The 20,598-nt window shown below is 43.3% G+C and overlaps 1 protein-coding gene across 5 annotated transcripts; it reads left to right on the forward strand.

Moving 5' to 3' along the window:
- The first annotated feature begins 373 nt into the window (after positions 1–373).
- On the forward strand, positions 374–20,085 carry LOC100518109 (glycine N-acyltransferase). 5 transcript variants are annotated; one of them, XM_021082998.2, is made up of 6 exons: positions 374–593; positions 7,619–7,714; positions 13,352–13,459; positions 16,254–16,380; positions 17,890–18,061; positions 18,478–20,085. In XM_021082998.2, exons 2-6 carry the CDS (start codon positions 7,637–7,639, stop codon positions 18,878–18,880), a joined length of 888 nt encoding a protein of 295 aa, XP_020938657.2. In that variant the 5' UTR covers positions 374–593; positions 7,619–7,636; the 3' UTR covers positions 18,881–20,085. The 5 variants fall into 5 exon arrangements, with proteins under 5 accessions (XP_020938657.2, XP_084867231.1, XP_084867230.1 ...); XM_085011105.1 differs by having other exon boundaries at positions 16,254–16,320; XM_085011104.1 differs by lacking the exon at positions 374–593 and adding an exon at positions 2,195–2,293.
- Positions 20,086–20,598: the final 513 nt, after the last annotated feature.

Genomic DNA, 20,598 nt, shown 5'->3' on the forward strand with positions numbered 1-20,598 from the left:
GCAGAGGAGAGGACACAGCTTATCCTAAGAAAAGGTGATTCCTAAGTGCTCTAGTCACTCTGTGCACATGGTTTTCTGTTCTGTCTATGTGTAAGGAGAGAGATCAGATTCCGCAGATCAGACCCGAGTCATACCTTTCCTACCTCCTTTCTCTTCTGGCAGGCACCTGAGAACAGGAACGGGAGGAGGAAGGTGTTGCCTATGCAGTGGGGCCCTCGTTCCAGTATCTGACCTGTGGGTTTCACACAGCTTGGGTTTTAGAATAATGGCAGGGCCCACAGGGCAAAGAGCGGCCTAGTGTTTGGGGAAGCAAAACTCACCCTGGCAGCCTCCCTACCTTGAAGACAGAAGCTATTCACTCTGCCGGAGACCCAGAGAGGAGAGGCTGGAGTTCATGAGAGCTAATACCCAACTCTTGCCCAGTGCAAGGTACACATTACAAACCTCAGCTTGGCAATTTCTGAATAAAGCATACCTCAGTGCACTCTGCCAGACCCTGCTGAACAGACTGCACCAGAGGGAAATTTCCGACTCGAGAGGTTGCTCCTCATCATTTGTTCCCGCCAAGCTTTGGTGTGAAGACTGCTTTCCAGGTGAGATCTCATGCCGAAAAATAAAAATAAAATAACCATTGCTTTGTGACAGCCTCTCCACTCACATGCCAAGTCGAAATGTTCACATTGTGTTATGCTCAGAATATGGTGACCAACATAGCTAAGGAATAGGAGGAACTTCCGCTGAAGAAGCGTATATCTGGCACCTGTTCTGTAAAAGGCACCTTGTTAGGTAGGTACGGCGAAAAATCCTTGTGGGTTTCTGATCTTAACTGATGAAGGAATAAGGAAAGATGTGGGCACTTTCTGGAGGCGAGCGGGTGAATGGAGCCCTTCATATGTGAGGACACGGTAAACATTCCCATATTTAACCTTTCTGGTTACAATTTAAAGTAGGCAGCTTTCGTTGCCTCCGTGACGGATAAGAAGGTTGTAATACTTAAGGTCAGAGAGGAAATGAGTAGATGAAAAAGGACACGAATACAGACCAGATTTATTGGGGGTTTTTGTTTGTTTGTTTGTTTGTTTGTTGCTTTTTGGCTGCACCAGCGGCATAGGAAAGTTCCCAGACCAGGGATCAAACCCGTGTCACAGCAGCAAACCAAGCCACTGCAGTGACAACACCAGTTCCTTAACCCTCTGAGGCACAAGAGAACTCCAGACCAGATTTATTGTTTATTTAAAGTGTATAATAAACATATTTACTCTCAACAGTTCACCCATACGGCTACCACCACAATCTATGTGTTTGTGTTCTCTTTCTCTCTCTCGCTCACTTTTTTTTTTTTTTTTTTTTTTTTGTGGTCTTTTTAGGACCACATCGGCAGCATATGGAAGTTCCCAGGCTAGGGCTTGAATTGCAGCTGTAGCTGCCAGCCTGGGCCACAGCCACAGCAACTTGGGATCCAAGTCTCATCTGCTCACAGGAATGCGAAATCCTTAACCCATGGAGTGAGGTCAGGGATCAAACCTGAGCCCTCATGGATACTGGTCGGTTTCATTACTGCTGATCCACAGTGGGAACTCCCTGTCTGTGTTCTCTTTTACATTTCTGCTTACAGAGTTTCCTTGTAGCTCAGCAGGTTAAGGATCTGGCATTGTCACCGCTGTGGTTTGGGTCACTGCTATGGCCTGGGTTCTATCTCTGGGCCAGGAATTTTCATATGTTGAAGGTGGGCCCAAAAACATTTTATGGTTTTATATATATATGGTATATGCCCTGTTTTGTGTCCTATGTGATCTCATTCTATTTTAACACTTTCCCATGTGTCCACACGTCTAGGAATTACGTCAATGTCATGGAGTTGCATCATATATTACATTTCTTTTCCCTGTTTCTAGACACTGGGATTTTGTTCAGCCCATACTTACTTATGCCTTATCAAATTCTGCTGAGCGTTATTCTTTTGACTCGTGTTCTTTGGATTAATTTCTCTTTCTGGGAATGACTAGGTCAAAGGTTCTGCATTTCCCTCCCAAGGACACCACCTGTTGCCCAATTCTGGCAGCTCACAGAATGTCCAGTGTCCTAGGAACATCAGGCTCCGTGGCTTTCAATCTACCTTATGTCTGAGGCACCATGCTGGCTTGTTGGTTTGTGGGCGCATCCTTGGAGGGTGGTTTCAAAACCTGTACTTTTCAGGAAATGTGGTAACATGACACCCCACCAATTGGATATGCATCTCTACATTGCATCTGAAACTTAGGTAACTTCCCCGTGAGTGGCCTCTAGATAAAAGGTAAGATTGGCCTTCAGGAATTCTACACTTTGTACAGTCTGAAGACCCTCCAACACACGGCAAGGGTATCTCTACCTTGGTCTGGACTTTTATTCCTGACACAACTTAGCACAAAGCAACTGAAAGTCTTTCCCAAGGCCAGCATATATTTATGCACTTGATAAGATTATCTCTCTATCTATCTATCTAGCTAGCTAGCTAGCTAGCTACCTACTATCTATCTATCTATCTATCTGTCTGTCTATCTATCTATCTATCTATCTATCTATCTATCTATCTGTCTACCTATCTATCTACCTATCTATCTGTCTATCTATGCGATCTATGCCTCTGAAAGTGGGAGTGTCTAGACAAGACAGGTAAATCCAAGCTTCTCCTACATTCAATCACTCACTACCCATTTATCGAAGGCATCCTATGTGCCAGATACTGTGATAAGCATCATAGAAAAGATAATAAATAAGATCGGTTGCCTTCCTTAGAGAAGCAATGGTCTAGGAAAATAAACTCTAACTCAATATAACAAGTTCTGTAACGCCGATAGGCATAAACACTTTTATGAGAGCAGAGAAGGACTAATTATTCGGTCTGAAGTAGGCCACCATAGAGGGAGCCACTGGGGCTGACAGGCCCTTCGGCTAGACTTGGAAGGATGAGTGGAAGCTGAGCTCAGCAGTGAGGACTCAGGGAATGGCAGATGGGGAGTAAAAGGCAGGAAGGACCGAGGTGCTACAGCAGACACCATGTTGAAGAACTGGCCTGTGGTCTTTGTGGTCAGGAGTAGCCTCAGAAAAGCGTACGGAGAGAGACCAGAGGCAGATGGTCAAGAAGGCCCCGTGTACATCTCCTTAAGTAAATCTCAAGGAGATCAGCAGCTGTGGGTCAGGTGAGTCAGAGCCTTTGTGGTCTGGCCGAGTCTGTCCTCCTTCTCCATTCTGAAGGAGACACAAGGGGCTATTAAGCACCTGCTGTTCTTGGAGTTCCCGTGGTGGCTCAGTGGCGAGGAACCTGACTAGTATCCATGAGGACATGGGTTGGATCCCTGGCCTTGCTCAGTGGGTTAAGGAGAAGGCATTGCCGTGAGCTGTGCCATAGGTTGCAGATGCGGTTTGGGTCTGGCAAAGCTGTGGTTGTAGTGTGGGCCGGAGGCTACAGCTCCAATTCGACCCCTAGCCTGGGAACTTCCATGTGCTGCAGGTGAAGCTCTCTTTAAAAAAAAAAAAAAATAGCATCTGCTCTTCTCTTCCAGTGATTGACAAGGTTCTGGGAAGGAAACAGGGGGACACCCACAGGGAAAACTTGAGACATTCACCAGTCCACACATTGCACAACATGTTAAAGCACCAGGATCCAAAAATCTAGGGAGTGAAGTCTTTGTACGCTTGACATGTTTTTCCATAGAAAGAAACTAATAATGGCTGCATTTCTGCAAATCTAAATCTTTTACAACCATCCTGAAGAGCCAGTAGTCCTGAGCAGTTAAGCTGAAAAGGAAGAATCCCTGAGTCCTGGGAAGTCAAAGCAAACAGAGAGCAGAGTCGGAACTGATGCCCTAGGGCTGAACACCTAATTTTGGCAAAGACTTGTAGCCAAAGATCCTTGGAACACGCCTGTAATCCACCAAAGTCGGGTTTACTGTCTCTTGCAATGAGAGAGACAGCACACCGCCAGGGAAATGCAGCGCCTCTCAGTAAGAGTGTGTTGGGAGGGACCTGCCTGGTAGGCGATTTGGGGGAGGGTTCAAGGACACCAGGGTTTGGTCTGGCTTGGATACTGCCAGGAAGCCTTACACTTCTGTTTAATCCTTTCATCTATGGAGCGGAAGGAGAAGAGTAGAGGCAAAGATAGAGCAGCTGCTTGTTAACTGGAGAGAGGAGTATTTGGCCAGATTTGCATAAGAGACAGTCTCCTTGTTTTTGTCTGTGTTCAAGCATGATTGTGACCTTGCATGATGTTGCTGTTCTGTGACAGGGCTATGTTTTAGGGGCTGATGTTTTTTCTTTCTTTGTCAAATTCAAGAAACACTTCTAAAGTGGAATGAGGACCTATTTTAGGTCGATGACCTGGGGAGCTGAAAGTAGCAGAGAGGCAAATAAGTACAGATGACAGGGACTTGCTTCCAACATGTACATTTTTCTACCAAGAAGTCCCCCTGACTGTTTAAAACTTCAAAATGATTTGTTGAAAAGACTCTCCCATTTCCATGTGCTTGTCTAGGCATCTTTGTTGAAAATCAGTTGACCGCAAATGCCCACCTACTTCTGGGCTCTCTATTGTATTTCATCGATTTATTTGTCTGTCCTTTATGCCGAGCCCATGATCACTCTATCTTTCCAGCCAGCCTTGAAATCATGTAGATTTTAGAATCAGCTTGACTTTCTACAAATGAAACTTGGGGTGTTTTATTACTAGCTTGAATCTATAGATCAGTTTTGGGGAAAGATGGTGACATATTAGCAAGGATGTGTCTTCCACTTTTTTTTTCTCTCCATGCTTCATTACAGATGGTTTTGATGGCTGTGTCTAGCTTCCTTCCTTTTGCCATGTCTTACATACTGTTAAGCACATCCAGTGTATTTTTCGCAGATGTATTTTTTCTTTTCTACAACCTCGATGTGCATTTTCTTTATATCTTCCATATTTCTCCTCATTATGCTCATGTGTTCCTCCATCTTCTTACATATGAGGTGGAAGTTAAGAACTATTTAAGATCCTTGTCTACAGGTTCCAACATCTCCGCAATTACCTACTTTTATTTTTATTAAAAAATATATATTTTTTTGGGTGTACTTGCAGGTTGCTGAAGTTCCCAGGCCAGGGATCGAAACTGCCCTACAACAGTGACCTGAGCCACAGCAGTGACAATACTTCACCTTAAAAAACTGAGCAACTAGGACCCTCCCTTTTTCTTTTTTAGATAAGGATAAACCTTATTCGCAAGGATTACTGCACTAGGGGGAGAGGTGCTGTTGCCATAAGAAAAATATTCCACAATAGTTGTGCAAATGTCTCTCCTGGGTCTCATTTTACTGATGTGTGTTTTTCTATTTTCTTGGGGTTTTATGTGGTTAGCATTTTTATTGACAAGTAGACCATTTGAATTATTTACTCTTTGTTGATGGATTTTTGTTATACTTACATATGGTATTGTCTTTTGTTCTGGTGCAGGGCTAAGTTACTGGAATCGATTGGATTATTTCAAGACTTGCTTGTTGCAAGTGTTAGGGTGGCTCTAGAACAGACAAGGCTGAATTTCACCCCCTGCTATGCCTGAGCATCTTACCCAAAGCCCAGTTATGAGGTCCTTCCATTCCAGCTCATGAGAACACAAATTATTCTCAGTCTTGTATGAGCAACAGCAATTTCCCTACCTACTCCTTTCCAGTGATTCTTTCAATAGGCAAAAGGCTGAGGTGGTTTCCCCTTAGAGAGATCAATCTGAACCAAAGAATTTAGGAGATTGCTCTTCCCCAAGAATTCTCCGGTTCTCCCTGTGCCTCTCTCTCTGAACCTCCACCCTGGTCTCCCCAAACTCCAGTCTCTTTATGCACAAGTTAGTGAGCTCCCATGATCTGGTCAATTTTCATTTCCCTGAGCTGCAGCCTTCAAACAATAAGTTGATTCCATCTCAAGTGCCACATTTCCCATTTCTCTGTTCTCAGGGATCATATGACTCTGCTGCCTGATGGCCAACATGGGAAAACTGTTGTTTCATTTACTTTGGTTCGTTTTGTCATTGTTGTAAGTGGGAAGGCAAATAATCTAGATCCTATTACTATACCTTGGCCTGAAACAGAAGTATCTTTGCTGCTCTAAAACACAAAGTTTACCAGTCCTGGAGTGTAGGTAGCATCTTCGGCATGGCCGGGTTTTTATTTTCTTTCTTTTCTTTTCTTTCTTTTTAGGGCGGCACTAATGGCATATGGAAGTTCCTGGGCTAGGGGACAAATCAGAGCTGCATTTGCAGGCCTTTGCTCCAGCCATAGCAATGCAGGATCTGAGCCACATCTGCAAACTACACCATAGCTTGCAGCAACACCAGATCCTTAACTCACTGAGCGAGGCTGGGATCGAACCCTCATCCTCACACAGACAACAGCAGGTCCTTCACCCACTGTGCCACAACAGGAACTCCTATGCATGGCAGGCTTTAACACAGTATCTTCTCAAAACACCTCTTTGGAGTCGTCATTACAAAGTAACTTTGTCCTCCTTCCAAATCACAGTTCCAAATACTTCTCTTCTTTTTTCAAGTCGATAGGATTTTATGGGCTATTTTGGCAATCCCAATTTGATGCAGTGAGTCAAATATGTACAAATGCTATTTTCACACCACCTAACAATTAGACAATATGTACTATAGATCCAAAGGTGAGTCTTAGGGATGGGGTAGAAGGTGAGGCTCCGTGATAAGGTGAGAGTAGCAGCTTGAAATATGACTTGGCACTTAAACAGATAAGCAAGAGTTAACTGTTTGTGGTTTAAACCATGTCAAAGTGCCCTATATGCAAAAGATGGCATCAAAATATCATGCAATAGGAGTTCCTGCTGTAGCTCAGCAGAAATGAGCCCAACTAGTATCCATGATGACATGGGTGCAATCCCTGGCCCTGCTCGGTGGGTTAAGGATCTGGCGATACAATTAGCTGCAGTGTAGGTCGCAGACATGGCTTGGATCTGGCATTGCTGTGGCTGTGGCATAGACTGCTGCCTGCATCTCTGATTCGACCCCTAGCCTGGGAACGTCCATGATGCCTTGCATGCAGCCCTAAAAGGACAAAAGTGGAAAAAACATAACCATGCAATATATAGCACTTTAACCCAAGTGGGGAGAAGGAGGAGGGAGAAAAGAGGATGGGGAGGAAGTGGAGGGTGAGGAAGAGGAAGGGTGGCAGGACTAAAATAATATCTGTCAATGCTTACTATATGGCAGATCCTTTTCTAAGCAGTAATGTCCTCTTTTAATGTATTAGCTCATTTAATCTTCACAAAAATTCTCTGAGTCGGATGGTAACATTACCCTGTCTACTTTGAGGAAATCAAGGCACAGAGAGGCTAGGTCACTTTCCCAGGTTTACACAGCTTATTCCTTGTACAGTCAGAAGTCCTGATGGAGCTTCAGAAAGCAAGCCCTGCGTTTTCTGCTTTTCTCATCCTCCTTTGGGATGGGGGAGGACTTTAGGGATGATAATACCACAAAGGAGACACTCAAGAGGGCTCTGGCATTTAGCATAGAATTTGAAATTAGCAGAGAACTTACTACTCTTGTTTCTGAATCTCCTCTGGCTCTTCTCATTTCTGGCTATTATTTGGTTGTCTCTCTAGGCTAAGACATCTCCCACGATGTTCCTATTGCAAGGTGCCCAGATGCTGCAGATGCTGGAGAATTCCTTGAGGAAGAGCCTTCCTACATCCTTGAAGGTGACAATGAAAACTTCTGAGAACCAAGAGGAAGAGGGACCAATATTGTTGAGCACTTATTCTGTGCCAGGCATCATTGCATGTTTTCTCTCACTTACTTTGCATAAGCTCTCTACAAAGATACTCGCTGTTATGACCATGTCACCAACGAGAGGGTGGATGCTGAGGGAAGTGATTTGCCTAACACCCCATAAATAGTGAGTTGCAATACTGTGGTGTGAAGATAGGAATGCCTGAGACCTCACACTGGTTTGGGCTGCAAGGTGATTCAAAAAGTATTCCCTGCCCCCTTTCCCAGAAACATTCCATAACAGCACTGGCAATTTGCCCCAGAGGTCTCCTGCAAAGTTAGCTACAACTACATGTTCGTTTTTAATCTGTTTTCCCTAAAAGAACATTTGCCAGGTGAGAGGTTGACCATCACAGGCTGTCTTTGAAATTAGAAATAACTCAATTTCTATTTGACTTAAATGTTCCAATTGCTCTGCACTTACTGCATATCAGGCTATTTTGCGGCTGACTCTGTACTCTTTCTGTTAACCTGGTACAAATGATCAGAAATCTCAGGATCAAGAAAGACATACACACAGGAGTTCCTGTTGTGGCTCAGTGGGTTAAGAATCTGACTAGTATCCTGAGGATTAGGGTTTGAGCCACAGCCTCTCTCAGTGGGTTAAGGATCTGGTGTTGCCATGAGCTGTAGTCTAGCTTGTATCTGGTGTTGCTGTGGTTGTGGTATAGGCTCGCAGCTACAGCTCTGATTTGACCCCTAGCTTGGGAACTTCCACATGCTGCAGTGGGGCTGTAAAAAAGACAAAAAAAAAAAAAAAAAGACATACACATAAATGCCCACATCCAGAACTGTTCAAGAGTAACACTGATGACAGAATCAAGTTTTTGATTGTGTTTTTCTTTAGCAACCAAAGAGATGGGATCCATCCCAGTGGAATTTAGGTATGACTCCGTGTGTGTGTGTGTGTGTGTGTGTGTGCAAGTGCGTGTAGAACAATTGTTTCTCTCTGAAACTTATTTTAGATAGACACAGAAACTAGGTTTCTACTGATTTACAAGACATTCCTATAAGATGCAAACATTCTAGGTAAGATCATCGCTTTCTCCTCCCTCACTCCCTAGTAGATTTGTTACTCTCTTCTTTCAGCATAAAGGAGAAAGATGTTAGTGTTAGGGTATTGATAGACATATGGCTTCCTTTTCATGTGTTAGAAATAGACTAATGAAACAACCTGCCCTGTTCTTTAACTACTGCCCCCCAGTAACCTCATATCAACTACTATAAAACTGTCAAGTCACTCACTTTGGTAGATCCCACTGACAGTCATCTCTGTTACCTAACATTGGTGAACTGTCTTCGCTTGCTAGTCCTTAAGATCCAGGCAACCGCTCGGAGAAACGGTCATTTTTCTTGGAGGTTACGTCAGGGATACCCTCTATGAACACTTGCCTAAGATGTATTTATGGTGAGCAGCTGTTTTTGAAAATTCGTCAGGCTTGAAGTTTTTCTTCCATGATCCGTTGTGTCGGATTTTGTGATTTAAACTTCTCTTAACTCCTTGTCTTAAATAGACCCCAAACACTTTGGGAAAACTCTCGGAGGTTCCCAAGTGTTCTTTCTTGGAGTATCTCTGTAGTAGTAAGATAAGTGGCCCTCTTGGCTCCTCAGCTCTTATGGAGAAATAACATCGGTGGTATACTAAAGATGTACAGTTTACCTAGGTTGGTAGCTAGAATAGTTGTTTGCCACTTACTTTTTTAAAATAAGATTTTTAGTCTTTCTATTATAGTTGATTGGCAGTGTTCCGTCAAGTTTGGCTGTACAGCAAAGTGACCCAGTCAAACATATACACATTCTTTTCCTTGCGTAATCCTCAAGCATGTTCCATCACAAATGACTAGATTAGTTCCCTGTGCTACACAGCAGGATCTCATTGCTTATCCACTCCAAATGCAATAGTTGCATCACGACTCCAAACTCCCAGTCCATCCCACTCCCTCCCCTTCAGGCTTGGCTCCAGGTCCATGAGTTTGCTTCTTTTCTGTGGATAGGATCATTTGTGCTGTTCATTAGATTCCAGATATAAATGATATCATATGGTATTTGCCCATCTCTTTCTGACTGACTTAGTGTGAGAGTCTCTGGTCCCATGCATGTTCATGCAAATGGCATTGGTTTGCCAGTTACTTTTCTTTTTTAAAATACTCAATGAATTTACTGCACATATAGATGTATAATGATCATCACAACCCAATTTTATAGCATTTCCATCCCAAACCCCAAGCTCATCCCCCCACCCCCCAACCTGTCTCCTCTGGAAACTCTAAGTTTTCCAAAGTCTGTGAGTCAGCATCTGCTCTGCAAAGAAGTTCATTGTGTTCTTTTTTTAAGATTCCACATGTAGATGATAGCATATACTGTTGGTGTCTCACCCTCTGGCTAACTTCACTCAGAATGATAATTTCTAAGTCCATCCATGTTGCTACAAATGCTGTTATTTCTTTCCTCTGAATGGCTGAGTAATACTCCCTTGGGTACATGCACCACAGCTTCCTTGTCCATTCCTCTGTCGATGAACACTTAGGTTATTTCCATGTCTTGACTACTGCAAACAGTGCTGCAAAGAACACTGGAGCACATGTGTCTTTTTGAGTCATGGTTATCTCTGGATAGATGCCCAGGAGTGGGATTGCTGGATCAAATGGTAATTCTATGTTTAGCTTTCTGTGGAATCTCCGCACTATTTTCCACAGTGGTTGCACCAGTTTACAATCCCACCAACAGTGCAATAGGGTTTTTTTTTCTCCACACTCTCTCCAGCACTTACTGTTTGTAGACTTTTGGATGATGGCCATTCTGGCTGGTGTAAGGTGGTACCTCATAGTGGCTGTGATTTGCATTTCTCTGCTAATGAGTAAAGTTGCACATGTTTTCACGTGTTTTTTGGCCATCTGTATGTCTTCTCTGGAGAATTGTCTGTTTAGATTTCCTGCCCATTTTTTGATGGAGTTGTTTTTTGTTTTTTGGTTTTTGGTACTCAGTGGTAGGAGGTATTTATAAACTTTGGAGATTAATCCCTTGTCAGTTGACTCATTTGCAAAGATTTTCTCCCATTCTGTGGGTTGTCTTTTTGTTTTGCTTAGGGTTTCCTTTGCTGTGCAGAAACTTTTAATCCTAATTAAGTCCCATTTGTTTATTCATGTTGTCACTGTCGTTACTCTAAGAGGTGGATCTGAGAAGATGTTGCTGTCATTTATGTCGGAGAGTGTTTGGCCTATGTTTTCCTCTAACAGTTTTAGAGTATCTGGTCTTGTATATAGGTCTTGAATCCATTTTAAGTTTATTTTTGTCCAAATTGTTATCCACATTCCACCAAAGGGCACCCCCACTTCACAAAGACAGTTCCACCTCTATCCCTAATAAGTACAGAATTATGTGCAAGATTTCAGGAATAGAAAGGCATTCTGGTGCTTCTAGAAAGTTGGAAAAGAGGAGTCCCAGCAGCTCCGAGGTGGCAAGAGAAGCAATTTCCAGCCACTCAGCTCTGCAAAGGCTCTTACCGCACTGCCCCCATCACCCCAGGACTCCCCACCACAAGCTCTCTGCCAGTTACGTTTAATGGAGGTGTGACCTAGAACTCAATAACGTGCTTTGGGTCTCAGTTGAGAAATCATCCAGTGGTTCTTCTAAGTGTTGGATCCAAAATACATTTTATTGTGTGTGTCAACTCTAATTGATTCCATTTAGATAGCTGCCTGACTCCCTGTGTTCTGAGTTCAGCAGAGGTGGAAAAAAAAAAAAAAAGAGTTTTATGTACTAAGGCCAGGGGGTTCCCGCTGTGGCACAGTGTAGTTAAGAATCCAACTGCAGCGGCTAGGCTTGCTGGGGAGGTGCGGGTTCACTCCCCAGCCAGCAGGGAGTTAAAGGATATGACGTTGCTGCAGCTGTGGCTCAGATTCAATCCCTGGCCCAGGAACGTCCATAGAATGTGAGTGAAGCCATTACATAAATAAATCAATAAATGCCAGGGGAATAAGGACGAGTAACAGTTGCACATAGTTTCAGATCTCATAATGTATAGCATATTAGTTAGTGTAAAACAATTTTGCAGAACTCCAAATGCAAATGTGTAAAAAGAAAATGTCTCTGCTTTGCAAAACTATACTGAATTTCCATATCAAGCCTCCATTCATGACTGAGAGTGGAATAAATTGGGATAAACTCAGCCGACTTAGGGAAATGTTTTCCCCCTCTTTATCTGCGTGATCTAACACCAGTAGTTCCCGTGGGGAGGAGGGTAGTCAGAGGGAAGGAAAGATGTTGGTACAGTCTTTGGTCATCATTTGTCCATGGCAAAAATCATTAAACTGTGTATCTTCTTTCTTTTGACTTTTGACCTTTGGTCATTGGCAAGTGTCCATGCTGGTATCTGCAGAGGCCTCTTGTTGACCATAGTCACGAGGCCCACGCTGGTATCCACTGCTGCACTCCTCAGCCCCCAAGCCACCAGGCCACTGAAGGTCCATAGGCTGTTTCATTCCTCCTTTCCCCCTTCCTCTCTCTCTTTCAACATGGTGGGATGGGAGATCCAACACTGGACTGAGGCTATGGGACCCCACACCCCTTTCTCTTGATCACTATGCTGTAGCCTCTGCTTATTGGTGGGGGGAAATTACCTTTCCAGGAGGTAATATGGACATATATGTTAAAGAGTTTCAAACATGTCCCTAACCTTGGAGCCAGCAATCAGCCTTACGGATAAACGAAGAAAATATCAGGTGCCCAGGCTAAGACTTCTCTGCAAGCAGGCTCTGTGAAAAATGGCTGGTTCAAGTGAAAATTTGTAAACCACTGAGATGACCGTCAACAGGCAAATGAATACATGAACTGTGGCATATGCATATAATAGGGAATCCTATGGAGCCATTAGAACATAATCGAAAAAGTTTGTGTTTATGAACATAGAAATAAGCCCACAATGCACTCAGTGGGGAAAACCACCATAGATCCAATTGATTTACATTTGTAACATTGCGTATCTCTGTATAGTCTACAGAAGCAAGTCTGGGAAAAGATAACATTAAATCCTACAGTCAAGAGTGGTGTTCTTCAGATCATTCACTTTATTTGCACAAAGATTTTACTGTACTAGATGTATGGTTTACATTAGATGGGAAGACAAATCTCTCACTTGAGGTGAAAACAAGGTAGCATCTGGAGATTTTTGATGTAGAGGCCTATTTTTCCCTTTTCCACCATAAAATTTCATGAAATCATAGAAACAAACCTTGTCCTGATCAATGTCCGTTGTCATACTTCTTCTTCTTTTTTTTTTTTTTCGTTAAGGCAGCACCTGCAGCATATGGAAGCGCCCAGGCTAGGGATCTGATCAGAGCTGTAGCCGCTGGCCTACGCCACAAGCACAGCAACACAGGATCCGAGCCACCTCTGTGACCTACACCACAGCTCACGGCAATGCCAGATTCTTAATCCACTGAGCAAGGCCAGGGATGGAACCTGAATCCTCATGGATGCTAGTCAAATTCGTTTCCACTGAGCCATGACAGGAACTCCTGCCATTCCTTCGTAATAACCCAATCCTCTCCTTTCTCGGGAAACTGCAGGTTTATGGCACCGTCTTCCACATGAACCAGGGAAACCCCTTCAAGCTAAAGGCCTTGGTGGACAAGTGGCCTGATTTTAATACAGTGGTTATTCGCCCTCAGGAGCAGGTAAGATGCCAGATGTAGAACACATATGTGCCCATGTTCATATTTGCTGGGTGCCTACCATGCGTCAGGCAATGTGATAGACCCTGGGAATACAGAAATGAGTCACAGTGATGGTAGATAAGTCCCTGTCCTCAAGAGCCTCCCAGCCTGGAAGAGAATGCAAACAAGCAAATAAATCACAACTCAGTGTAAAGTGTTCAGGAGAGTGTACAACATACAGATGCAGCACAGGCAAGAGCTCGTTAAACTGTGGAGGATGGAGTGGAGGGAGTTCCCTCTGTGGCTCAGCAGTAACAAACCTGGCTAGTACCCACTGAGATGGGTCCAGTCTTGGCCTTGCTCCCTGGGTTAAGGATGAAGCGTTGCCATGAGCTGAGGCATAGGACGCAGCTGTAGCTTGGATCCTGCCTTGCTGTGGCTGTGGCTTAGGCTGGCAGCTTCAGCACTGATGCAACCCCTAACCTGGGAACTTCCATATACCATGGGTGTGGCCCAAAAAACCAAAACCAAAACAACCAAAAAACTCTGGTGGTTGGAGATGGAAGTTACAGGATCAGATTAAAGATAACTTTCTTCCCCCCCCCCCCATGCCGGGCTGTACAGCATGGGGATCAAGTTATTCTTAATGTATACATTTTTCCCCCACCCTTTGTTCTGTTGCAATGTGAGTATCTAGACATAGTTCTCAATGCTACTTACTCAGCAGGATCTCCTTGTAAATCTATTCTAAGTTGTATCTGATAACCCCAAGCTCCTGACCCCTCCCACTCCCTCCCTCTCCCCCCAGGCAGCCACAAGTCTATTCTCCAAGTCCATGATTTTCTTTTCTGTGGAGATGTTCATTTGTGCTGGCTATTAGATTCCAGTTATAAGGGATATCATATGGTGTTTGTCTTTGTCCTTCTGACTCATTTCACTCAGGATGAGAGTCTCTAGTTCCATCCATGTTGCTGCAAATGGCATTATGTCATTCTTTTTTATGGCTGAGTAGTATTCCATTGTGAATATATACCACTTCTTCCCAAGCCAATCATCTGTTGATGGACATTTGGGTTGTTTCCATGTCCTGGCTATTGTGAATAGTGCTGCAATGAACATGCGGGTGCATGTGTCCTAAAGATAACTTTCTTGATGGATGTTTCATCCAAACTGGATTTTATATGTAAATATATTTTTGTTTGGCCGAGAAGGCGAGGACATTCTAACCAGAGAAAGTAGCAAGGAACAATATAGAGAGGTATGAAATAGGATGCATAGGATGATCATAAAAAAACAAATGCATAATATTTGAATTGTCATAGGCTCTCTAAGGAAAAAAATTAAAAATAGTGAAACTAGATAGTTAATTCCTTTCAAAAACAAAAAATCCTCAGCTTGTTTGAAAACATCCAGTAAAATTACAAATTTCTAAAAACACATCTTGCCTACAAATTGATAAAATATTTAAACACCATGAAATTAAGTGATGTATAAAAGGAAGAAATTTATATTAATAATAGAACTGAACTGGAATAAAATTGTTTGATCTTTTATCTTAAGTGGGATCTTCACAGAACAAAACGGGGTAGTGCACCATTGCTGCCTTGGGAGAGTATTTTCGTGCAACATATTTCAACTATTTCTAAAAATATTTTTGATACTGCATTCGTTGTGGTAATAGTTTCCTGTGCCTGCTTCTTCCCAATAATCTCAGCTCTTATTTAATAATTATAGGGGCTCTTTCTAAACAACTGGTTTCTTTGATTTTCTGTAACCACAGTTTGTTCAACTATTGTATTTTTTTATTGTTTTTGTTTTTTTACAGCCGCACCTGTGGCTAGGGGTTCAACTGGAACTGTAGCGCCAGCCTACGCCAGAGCCACAGCAATGTGGGATCTGAGCTGCATCTGTGACCTACATCACAGCTCACGGCAATGCTGGACCCTTAACCCACTGAGTGAGGCCAGGGATTGAACCCGCTTCTTTGTGGATGCTAGTCAGGTTCCTTAACCACTGAGCCATGATGGGAACTCCCTATTGTATTATTTTAAGAAAGCATTTCTAGATGGTCTTCATCTTCTTCGGCGTCATTAAGTATAGATAGAGATTTCAATCCAGAATTATCTATAACCAAACTCAATACTGTCATCTTCATCGTCCATGCATTCTGGAAGTATTTGAAATGTGGTACAGTTTCTCCTTGCAACAGATGCTCGTCCTCATCAATTGCTGTTCTCTTCTTCTGGTTGAGGAAGATGCCCATGTTGAAGAATGCTGTGTCTCTGAGTTGAAATTTTCACACAACATATGCGTAGAAAATAGGATCGTTTTGCAATTTTCCATCCTCGTTGGAATCCTGAATCTCTCATCTTGATCTCATGGTTTAAATGATTCAGAAAAATTTGTAATGCACCAGTACAAATACTAATATTTTAGTACCTAAAAATACTACAGGAGTTCCCATTGTGGCTCAGCAGGTTAAGAACCAGACTAGCATCCACGAAGATGTGCGTTCAATCCCTGGCCTTGCTCAGCGGGTTAAGGATCCAGGTTGCTGCACGAGCTGCGGCGTAGGTGGCAGATGCAGCTCAGATCCGGCATTGCTATGGCTGAGGCATAGGCCAGCAGCTGCAGCTCGGATTTGACCCCTAGCCCAGGAACTTCCATGTGCCACAGGTGTGCCGCCCCCCAAAAAACAGCAAAAACAAAATACCCAAGACAAAACAAAAAAATAGAGTAGAGTGGAATGGTTTTAGCTGTCACCATCATGAAACACAAGGAATTTATTTTATTCCCCTTTTCTCAATGACAACAGGAGATGACAGACGACCTTGATCACTACACCAATACCTACCACATCTACTCCAAGGACCTGAAGAACTGTGAGGAATTCCTTGGCTTACCAGAAGTCATCAACTGGAAACAGCATTTGCAGATCCAAAGTAACAGGAAGGGCTTATGTACTGGCTCACATCTCCATCTGCAGCAATTGCTCCTAGAACACATATCTCCTTTGCCCAAGCTCCACTCCCTCAGCCTGCTGTCAGCTTTTTTATTCAGCTGCAACCCTACCTGGAGAGGGGAAAAAACACCCTTGAAGCTCGCGCAGAATGGGCTTCCTATAGAGAACCATAGCATACTCCCCTGATAGCCAAGGATGTATGGCGTATTTTGCAGACGTAGCCAGGATCCCTTAGGGTGTACTGGGTGTCAGAGCAGAGCTTTCCCTAGGGACTTTCATTCCTGGGATAGGATGGCTATGTCTCAGAACACCCCCCCCCCATCATAAAGAACAACTGTCATCACTGTGAGCACGCCCTCAGAATCAGACCACCTAGGAAGGCATTTGCCTGTTACTTGCTGTGTGGTCCTAGCCAGTGACTTCTCCTATCTGAGATCATGGTTTTCATATGTACAAGTGGGGATGATAAAGGTAACTACAAAGCAAGAGTACTGAACAGAGTAAATGAAATCTCTGTTTTTTTGTTTTTGTTTTTGTTTTTGTTTTTGTTTTTTGGCTAGACCTGCAGCATGCAGAAGTTCCAGGGCCATGGATGGAATCCATGCAAACAGCCGTGACCCTGGCCACATCAGTGACAAGGCCAGATCCTTAACCTGTTGCACCACCAGGGAACTCCTAAATGGAATCTTGAGTAGAAATTGCTTAGTACAATATCTGGATGCTTCAGTTAACGTTCACCTCCTAAGTCTCAAAGTCCACAATTGGTCTGGGCTTTGCAAAACAGTTCTGCTAATAGCTTCTGGGTTTAGCTCTACAGTTGCAGTCAAAATTGACAGGTGGATTGTGTGTGTCTGAATGACGGTTCTGGCTGTCAGTGCTGGCTGTGCTGATATCATGATGGGAGTATGTGTCCTCAGCAGACTCCCCTAGGCCTAGTCACGTGGTATTGGCCTCCGTGTAACCAGGAGCACAAAGATATGACAAGCCCCAATTTGCAAGCACTTGTAAGCCTCTCCCCACATCAACTTTACTCTTTCTCTGACAAACAGCATGATATTGCTTATTACATGGAATCTTAAAAAATGGTATAAGTGGACTTACGTTGGAAAGTAGAAATAGACTCACAGACATAGAAAACAAACCTATGGTTACCAGACAGTAAAGAGGGGGAGGAATAAATTAGGAGCCTGGAATTCAAATATACACAGTACGGGAGTTCCCGTTGTGGCTCAGCAGGCTAAGAATCTGACCAGTACCCACGAGGATGTGGGTTTGATCTCTGGCCTCACTCAGTGGGTTAAAGGATGCACAATTGCCAAAAGGTTGTAGGTTTCAGATGCTGTGGCTTGGACCCTGCATTGCTCTGGGTGTGGCGTAGGCCCCAGCTGCAGCTCCAATTCGACCCTTAGCCCAGAACCTTCCATGTGTCGCATGTCAGCCCTAAAAAGAAAAACACAATCATTGCATTTCTCCTTATGATCCCACCTAGGTTCTCAGTCCAGCCTGAATGAGGTAATACAAAAGCTTGCAGCCGCTAAATCCTTCAACGTCCAGCAGACAGAAAACATTCTCTACATGACGCTTGAGACAATAAAGGAACTGGCTCCTTCCCTGCTGGATGAAAAGAACTTGTCCCTTACCGATGGTAAACCCAAGGCCATGTGAGTTTGATGAAAGCTACCCCTCACTTATTACTCCTCTCACCCCCAAAACAGCCTCCCAAATTTTCTCCTCCCTTTCATGCTGGCTCCCCACCAGCAATCTCCTTGAAGGCAGCCAGAATAATCTTCTCCTAAAAAGGTCTCTCTCCCCTCCTTAATATACCCCACCATTTCCTTTCTCATCTGGTGTACATCAGGCCTGGGTAAACGTCTTTGACCTGTCTTATTCTCTCAGCTCACGCACCCCCAAAAACGCCTTTTATTCTCTCCCTCTCTCATTACAAGGTCACTCGCACTCCAGGATCCCCATTCACTTTTTCCTCTGCCCGCTCTGTGTCTCAAGATTACAGAGGTAAGAAGAACAAACATAAACCTCTTTACTCATGACCTTTGCTTTTCTCTTGGAACCTCCCTAGTGACCAAGAGCAGTTTCAACTCTCATCCCTGGAACCTTCCCACGCTGCCTTGGTGAATCAATTATGGCAATTCGGTGGCAATGAGAGGAGCCAGAGATTCATCGAGCGCTGCATCCGGAACTTCCCCTCCGTCTGCCTGCTAGGGCCTGAGGGGACCCCGATAGCTTGGTCCCTGATGGACCAGACAGGAGAGATGCAGATGGCAGGCACCAAGCTTGAGTACCGGGCCCAGGGCCTCGTCACCTACGTCGTCTTTTCCCATTCCCAGGTTCTGACCAAACTCGGTTTCCCCTCCTATTCTCACGTAGACAAGAGAAACAAAATTATGCAGAAGATGAGTCACACTCTGAATCACCTTCGCATGCCCTGTAGCTGGAATCAGTGGAACTGTGTGCCTCTGTGAAGCAGCCCTGAACCCAGGACAGTGGGGATGGGCCTGAGGCTGTGGGTAGACAGAGGGGGAGCCTAAACTGTCATTGTAATCATCAATAAAGTAGTGGATGCTGTCCGTATAAAAGGTATAGCCAATATGCCTATCCGGGACTTGGTCATTTAGAAACAATGAAACCACCCTTTTAGAAACGAATGAAACTGGACTTCCTGTTGTGGCTCAGTAGGTTCAGAGCCCAAAAGAGTTCCATGAGGATGCGGGTTCAATCCCTGGCCTCAGTCACTGGGTTAAGAATCCAGCATTGCCGCAATGCTGTGCTGCTGTGGCTGTGGTGTAGCTGCAGCTCCGATTGGACCCCCTAGCCTGGGAATTTCTGCATGCCACAGGTGAGGCCTTAAAAAGGAAGAATAAAACAATTATACTCTAATGAAAGAAAGAAAGAAAGAAAGAGAGAGAGAAAGAAAGAAAGAAAGGGAGAAAGAAAGAGAGAAAGGGAAAGTCAATTCCTGCAGAATTTTATAACCAGACAAGATACCACCTTTGGATTAAAATAAGATGAACTGAAGAATCAGTATTTGTAGCACCCACAAACTCTTCCTTGAAAAACACAAATACAGCATTTTACTTTTTCTAAAAAAAAGAATAAAACAAACCAAGACGGAGGGACATTCTACCATACAACTGCCATGTACACATAAAAATTCTAAATATCATGAAAGAATAAGAAATGTGGAAGAATTATTCCAGGTAAAAAGAGTCCAAATAATGTGAGTCGTTAAAGCAATTGGAGGTTCTGGATTGAAAGCTGGATCAGAAAAAAAAATGCTTTAAAGATATTATTGTTATAACTGGCAAAAGTTGTATCTGGTCTGTGTATCAGTTACCAGTAATAAAGGAACGTTAAATATTATGGATTTGATCATTATTGTGTGTTGTGGTTATGGAAGCGAATATTTCTCCACTGTCATGATATATGCTGAAATAATTGGGGGAAATGATTGGAATGTCTGCAACCCACACAAGAAGTTAAATGTACTTGTAAAGCCAAATGTGGAAAACTATAACTGGTGAACATAGGTAAAAAGTATGTGCGCGTTTAATGCATTATTGTTGCAATGTTGTGGAGGTTTGCAATTTTTACAAACGGAAAGCACAAATAAGATGAATTTTCACATTTTTTCCAATGGTCCAATAAATAAATCAGTAATACCACGTGACTTTCTGAGACTCTATGTTAATTTTCTGAGTATCTTTCTATGTGTCAGTATAGACTCGTGGCTCTTCACAGATTCAATATATTTCAACCGTAGCCCTCACTCTCCATTATTACAGCTTTAGAGATCTTGGTTGCTTTAGAGATCTTGGTTACTTTTCGTGAAAAAAAAAAAAAGTAGTATTAGAGGCCAAGACACTGGTGACTTAAACTTTTGTGTGGAATGCCAACAGAAGCACTCCCCACTACATTGAGTAGTTACAGTGAGTAAATGAGATCATGCGTATAAAGCACTGTGTATACAGTCTGGTCGACAAAATATCCAACAAATGTTGTCTATCAGTATTATTATTACTAAAGTAGTGAAAATACGGGATGGATTCTCTGATTACTACAATTCTTCCAAACTTGGTGAGGAATTTGCTTAACTTAGTTACTTCAGAAAAGGCTCAGATGGTTCACACAGGATAATCCTTTTAATTTCCCTTCCAACTCTTCTGACATCGTTTGCTTTCTT

Source organism: Sus scrofa, chromosome 2 (genome assembly GCF_054392235.1).
Source record: "Sus scrofa isolate SSC_HxYL_T2T_F1_AM1 chromosome 2, Sscrofa_HxYL_maternal_Yorkshire_Landrace_v2.0, whole genome shotgun sequence".
In the NCBI taxonomy this organism is placed as follows: Eukaryota; Metazoa; Chordata; class Mammalia; order Artiodactyla; family Suidae; genus Sus; species Sus scrofa.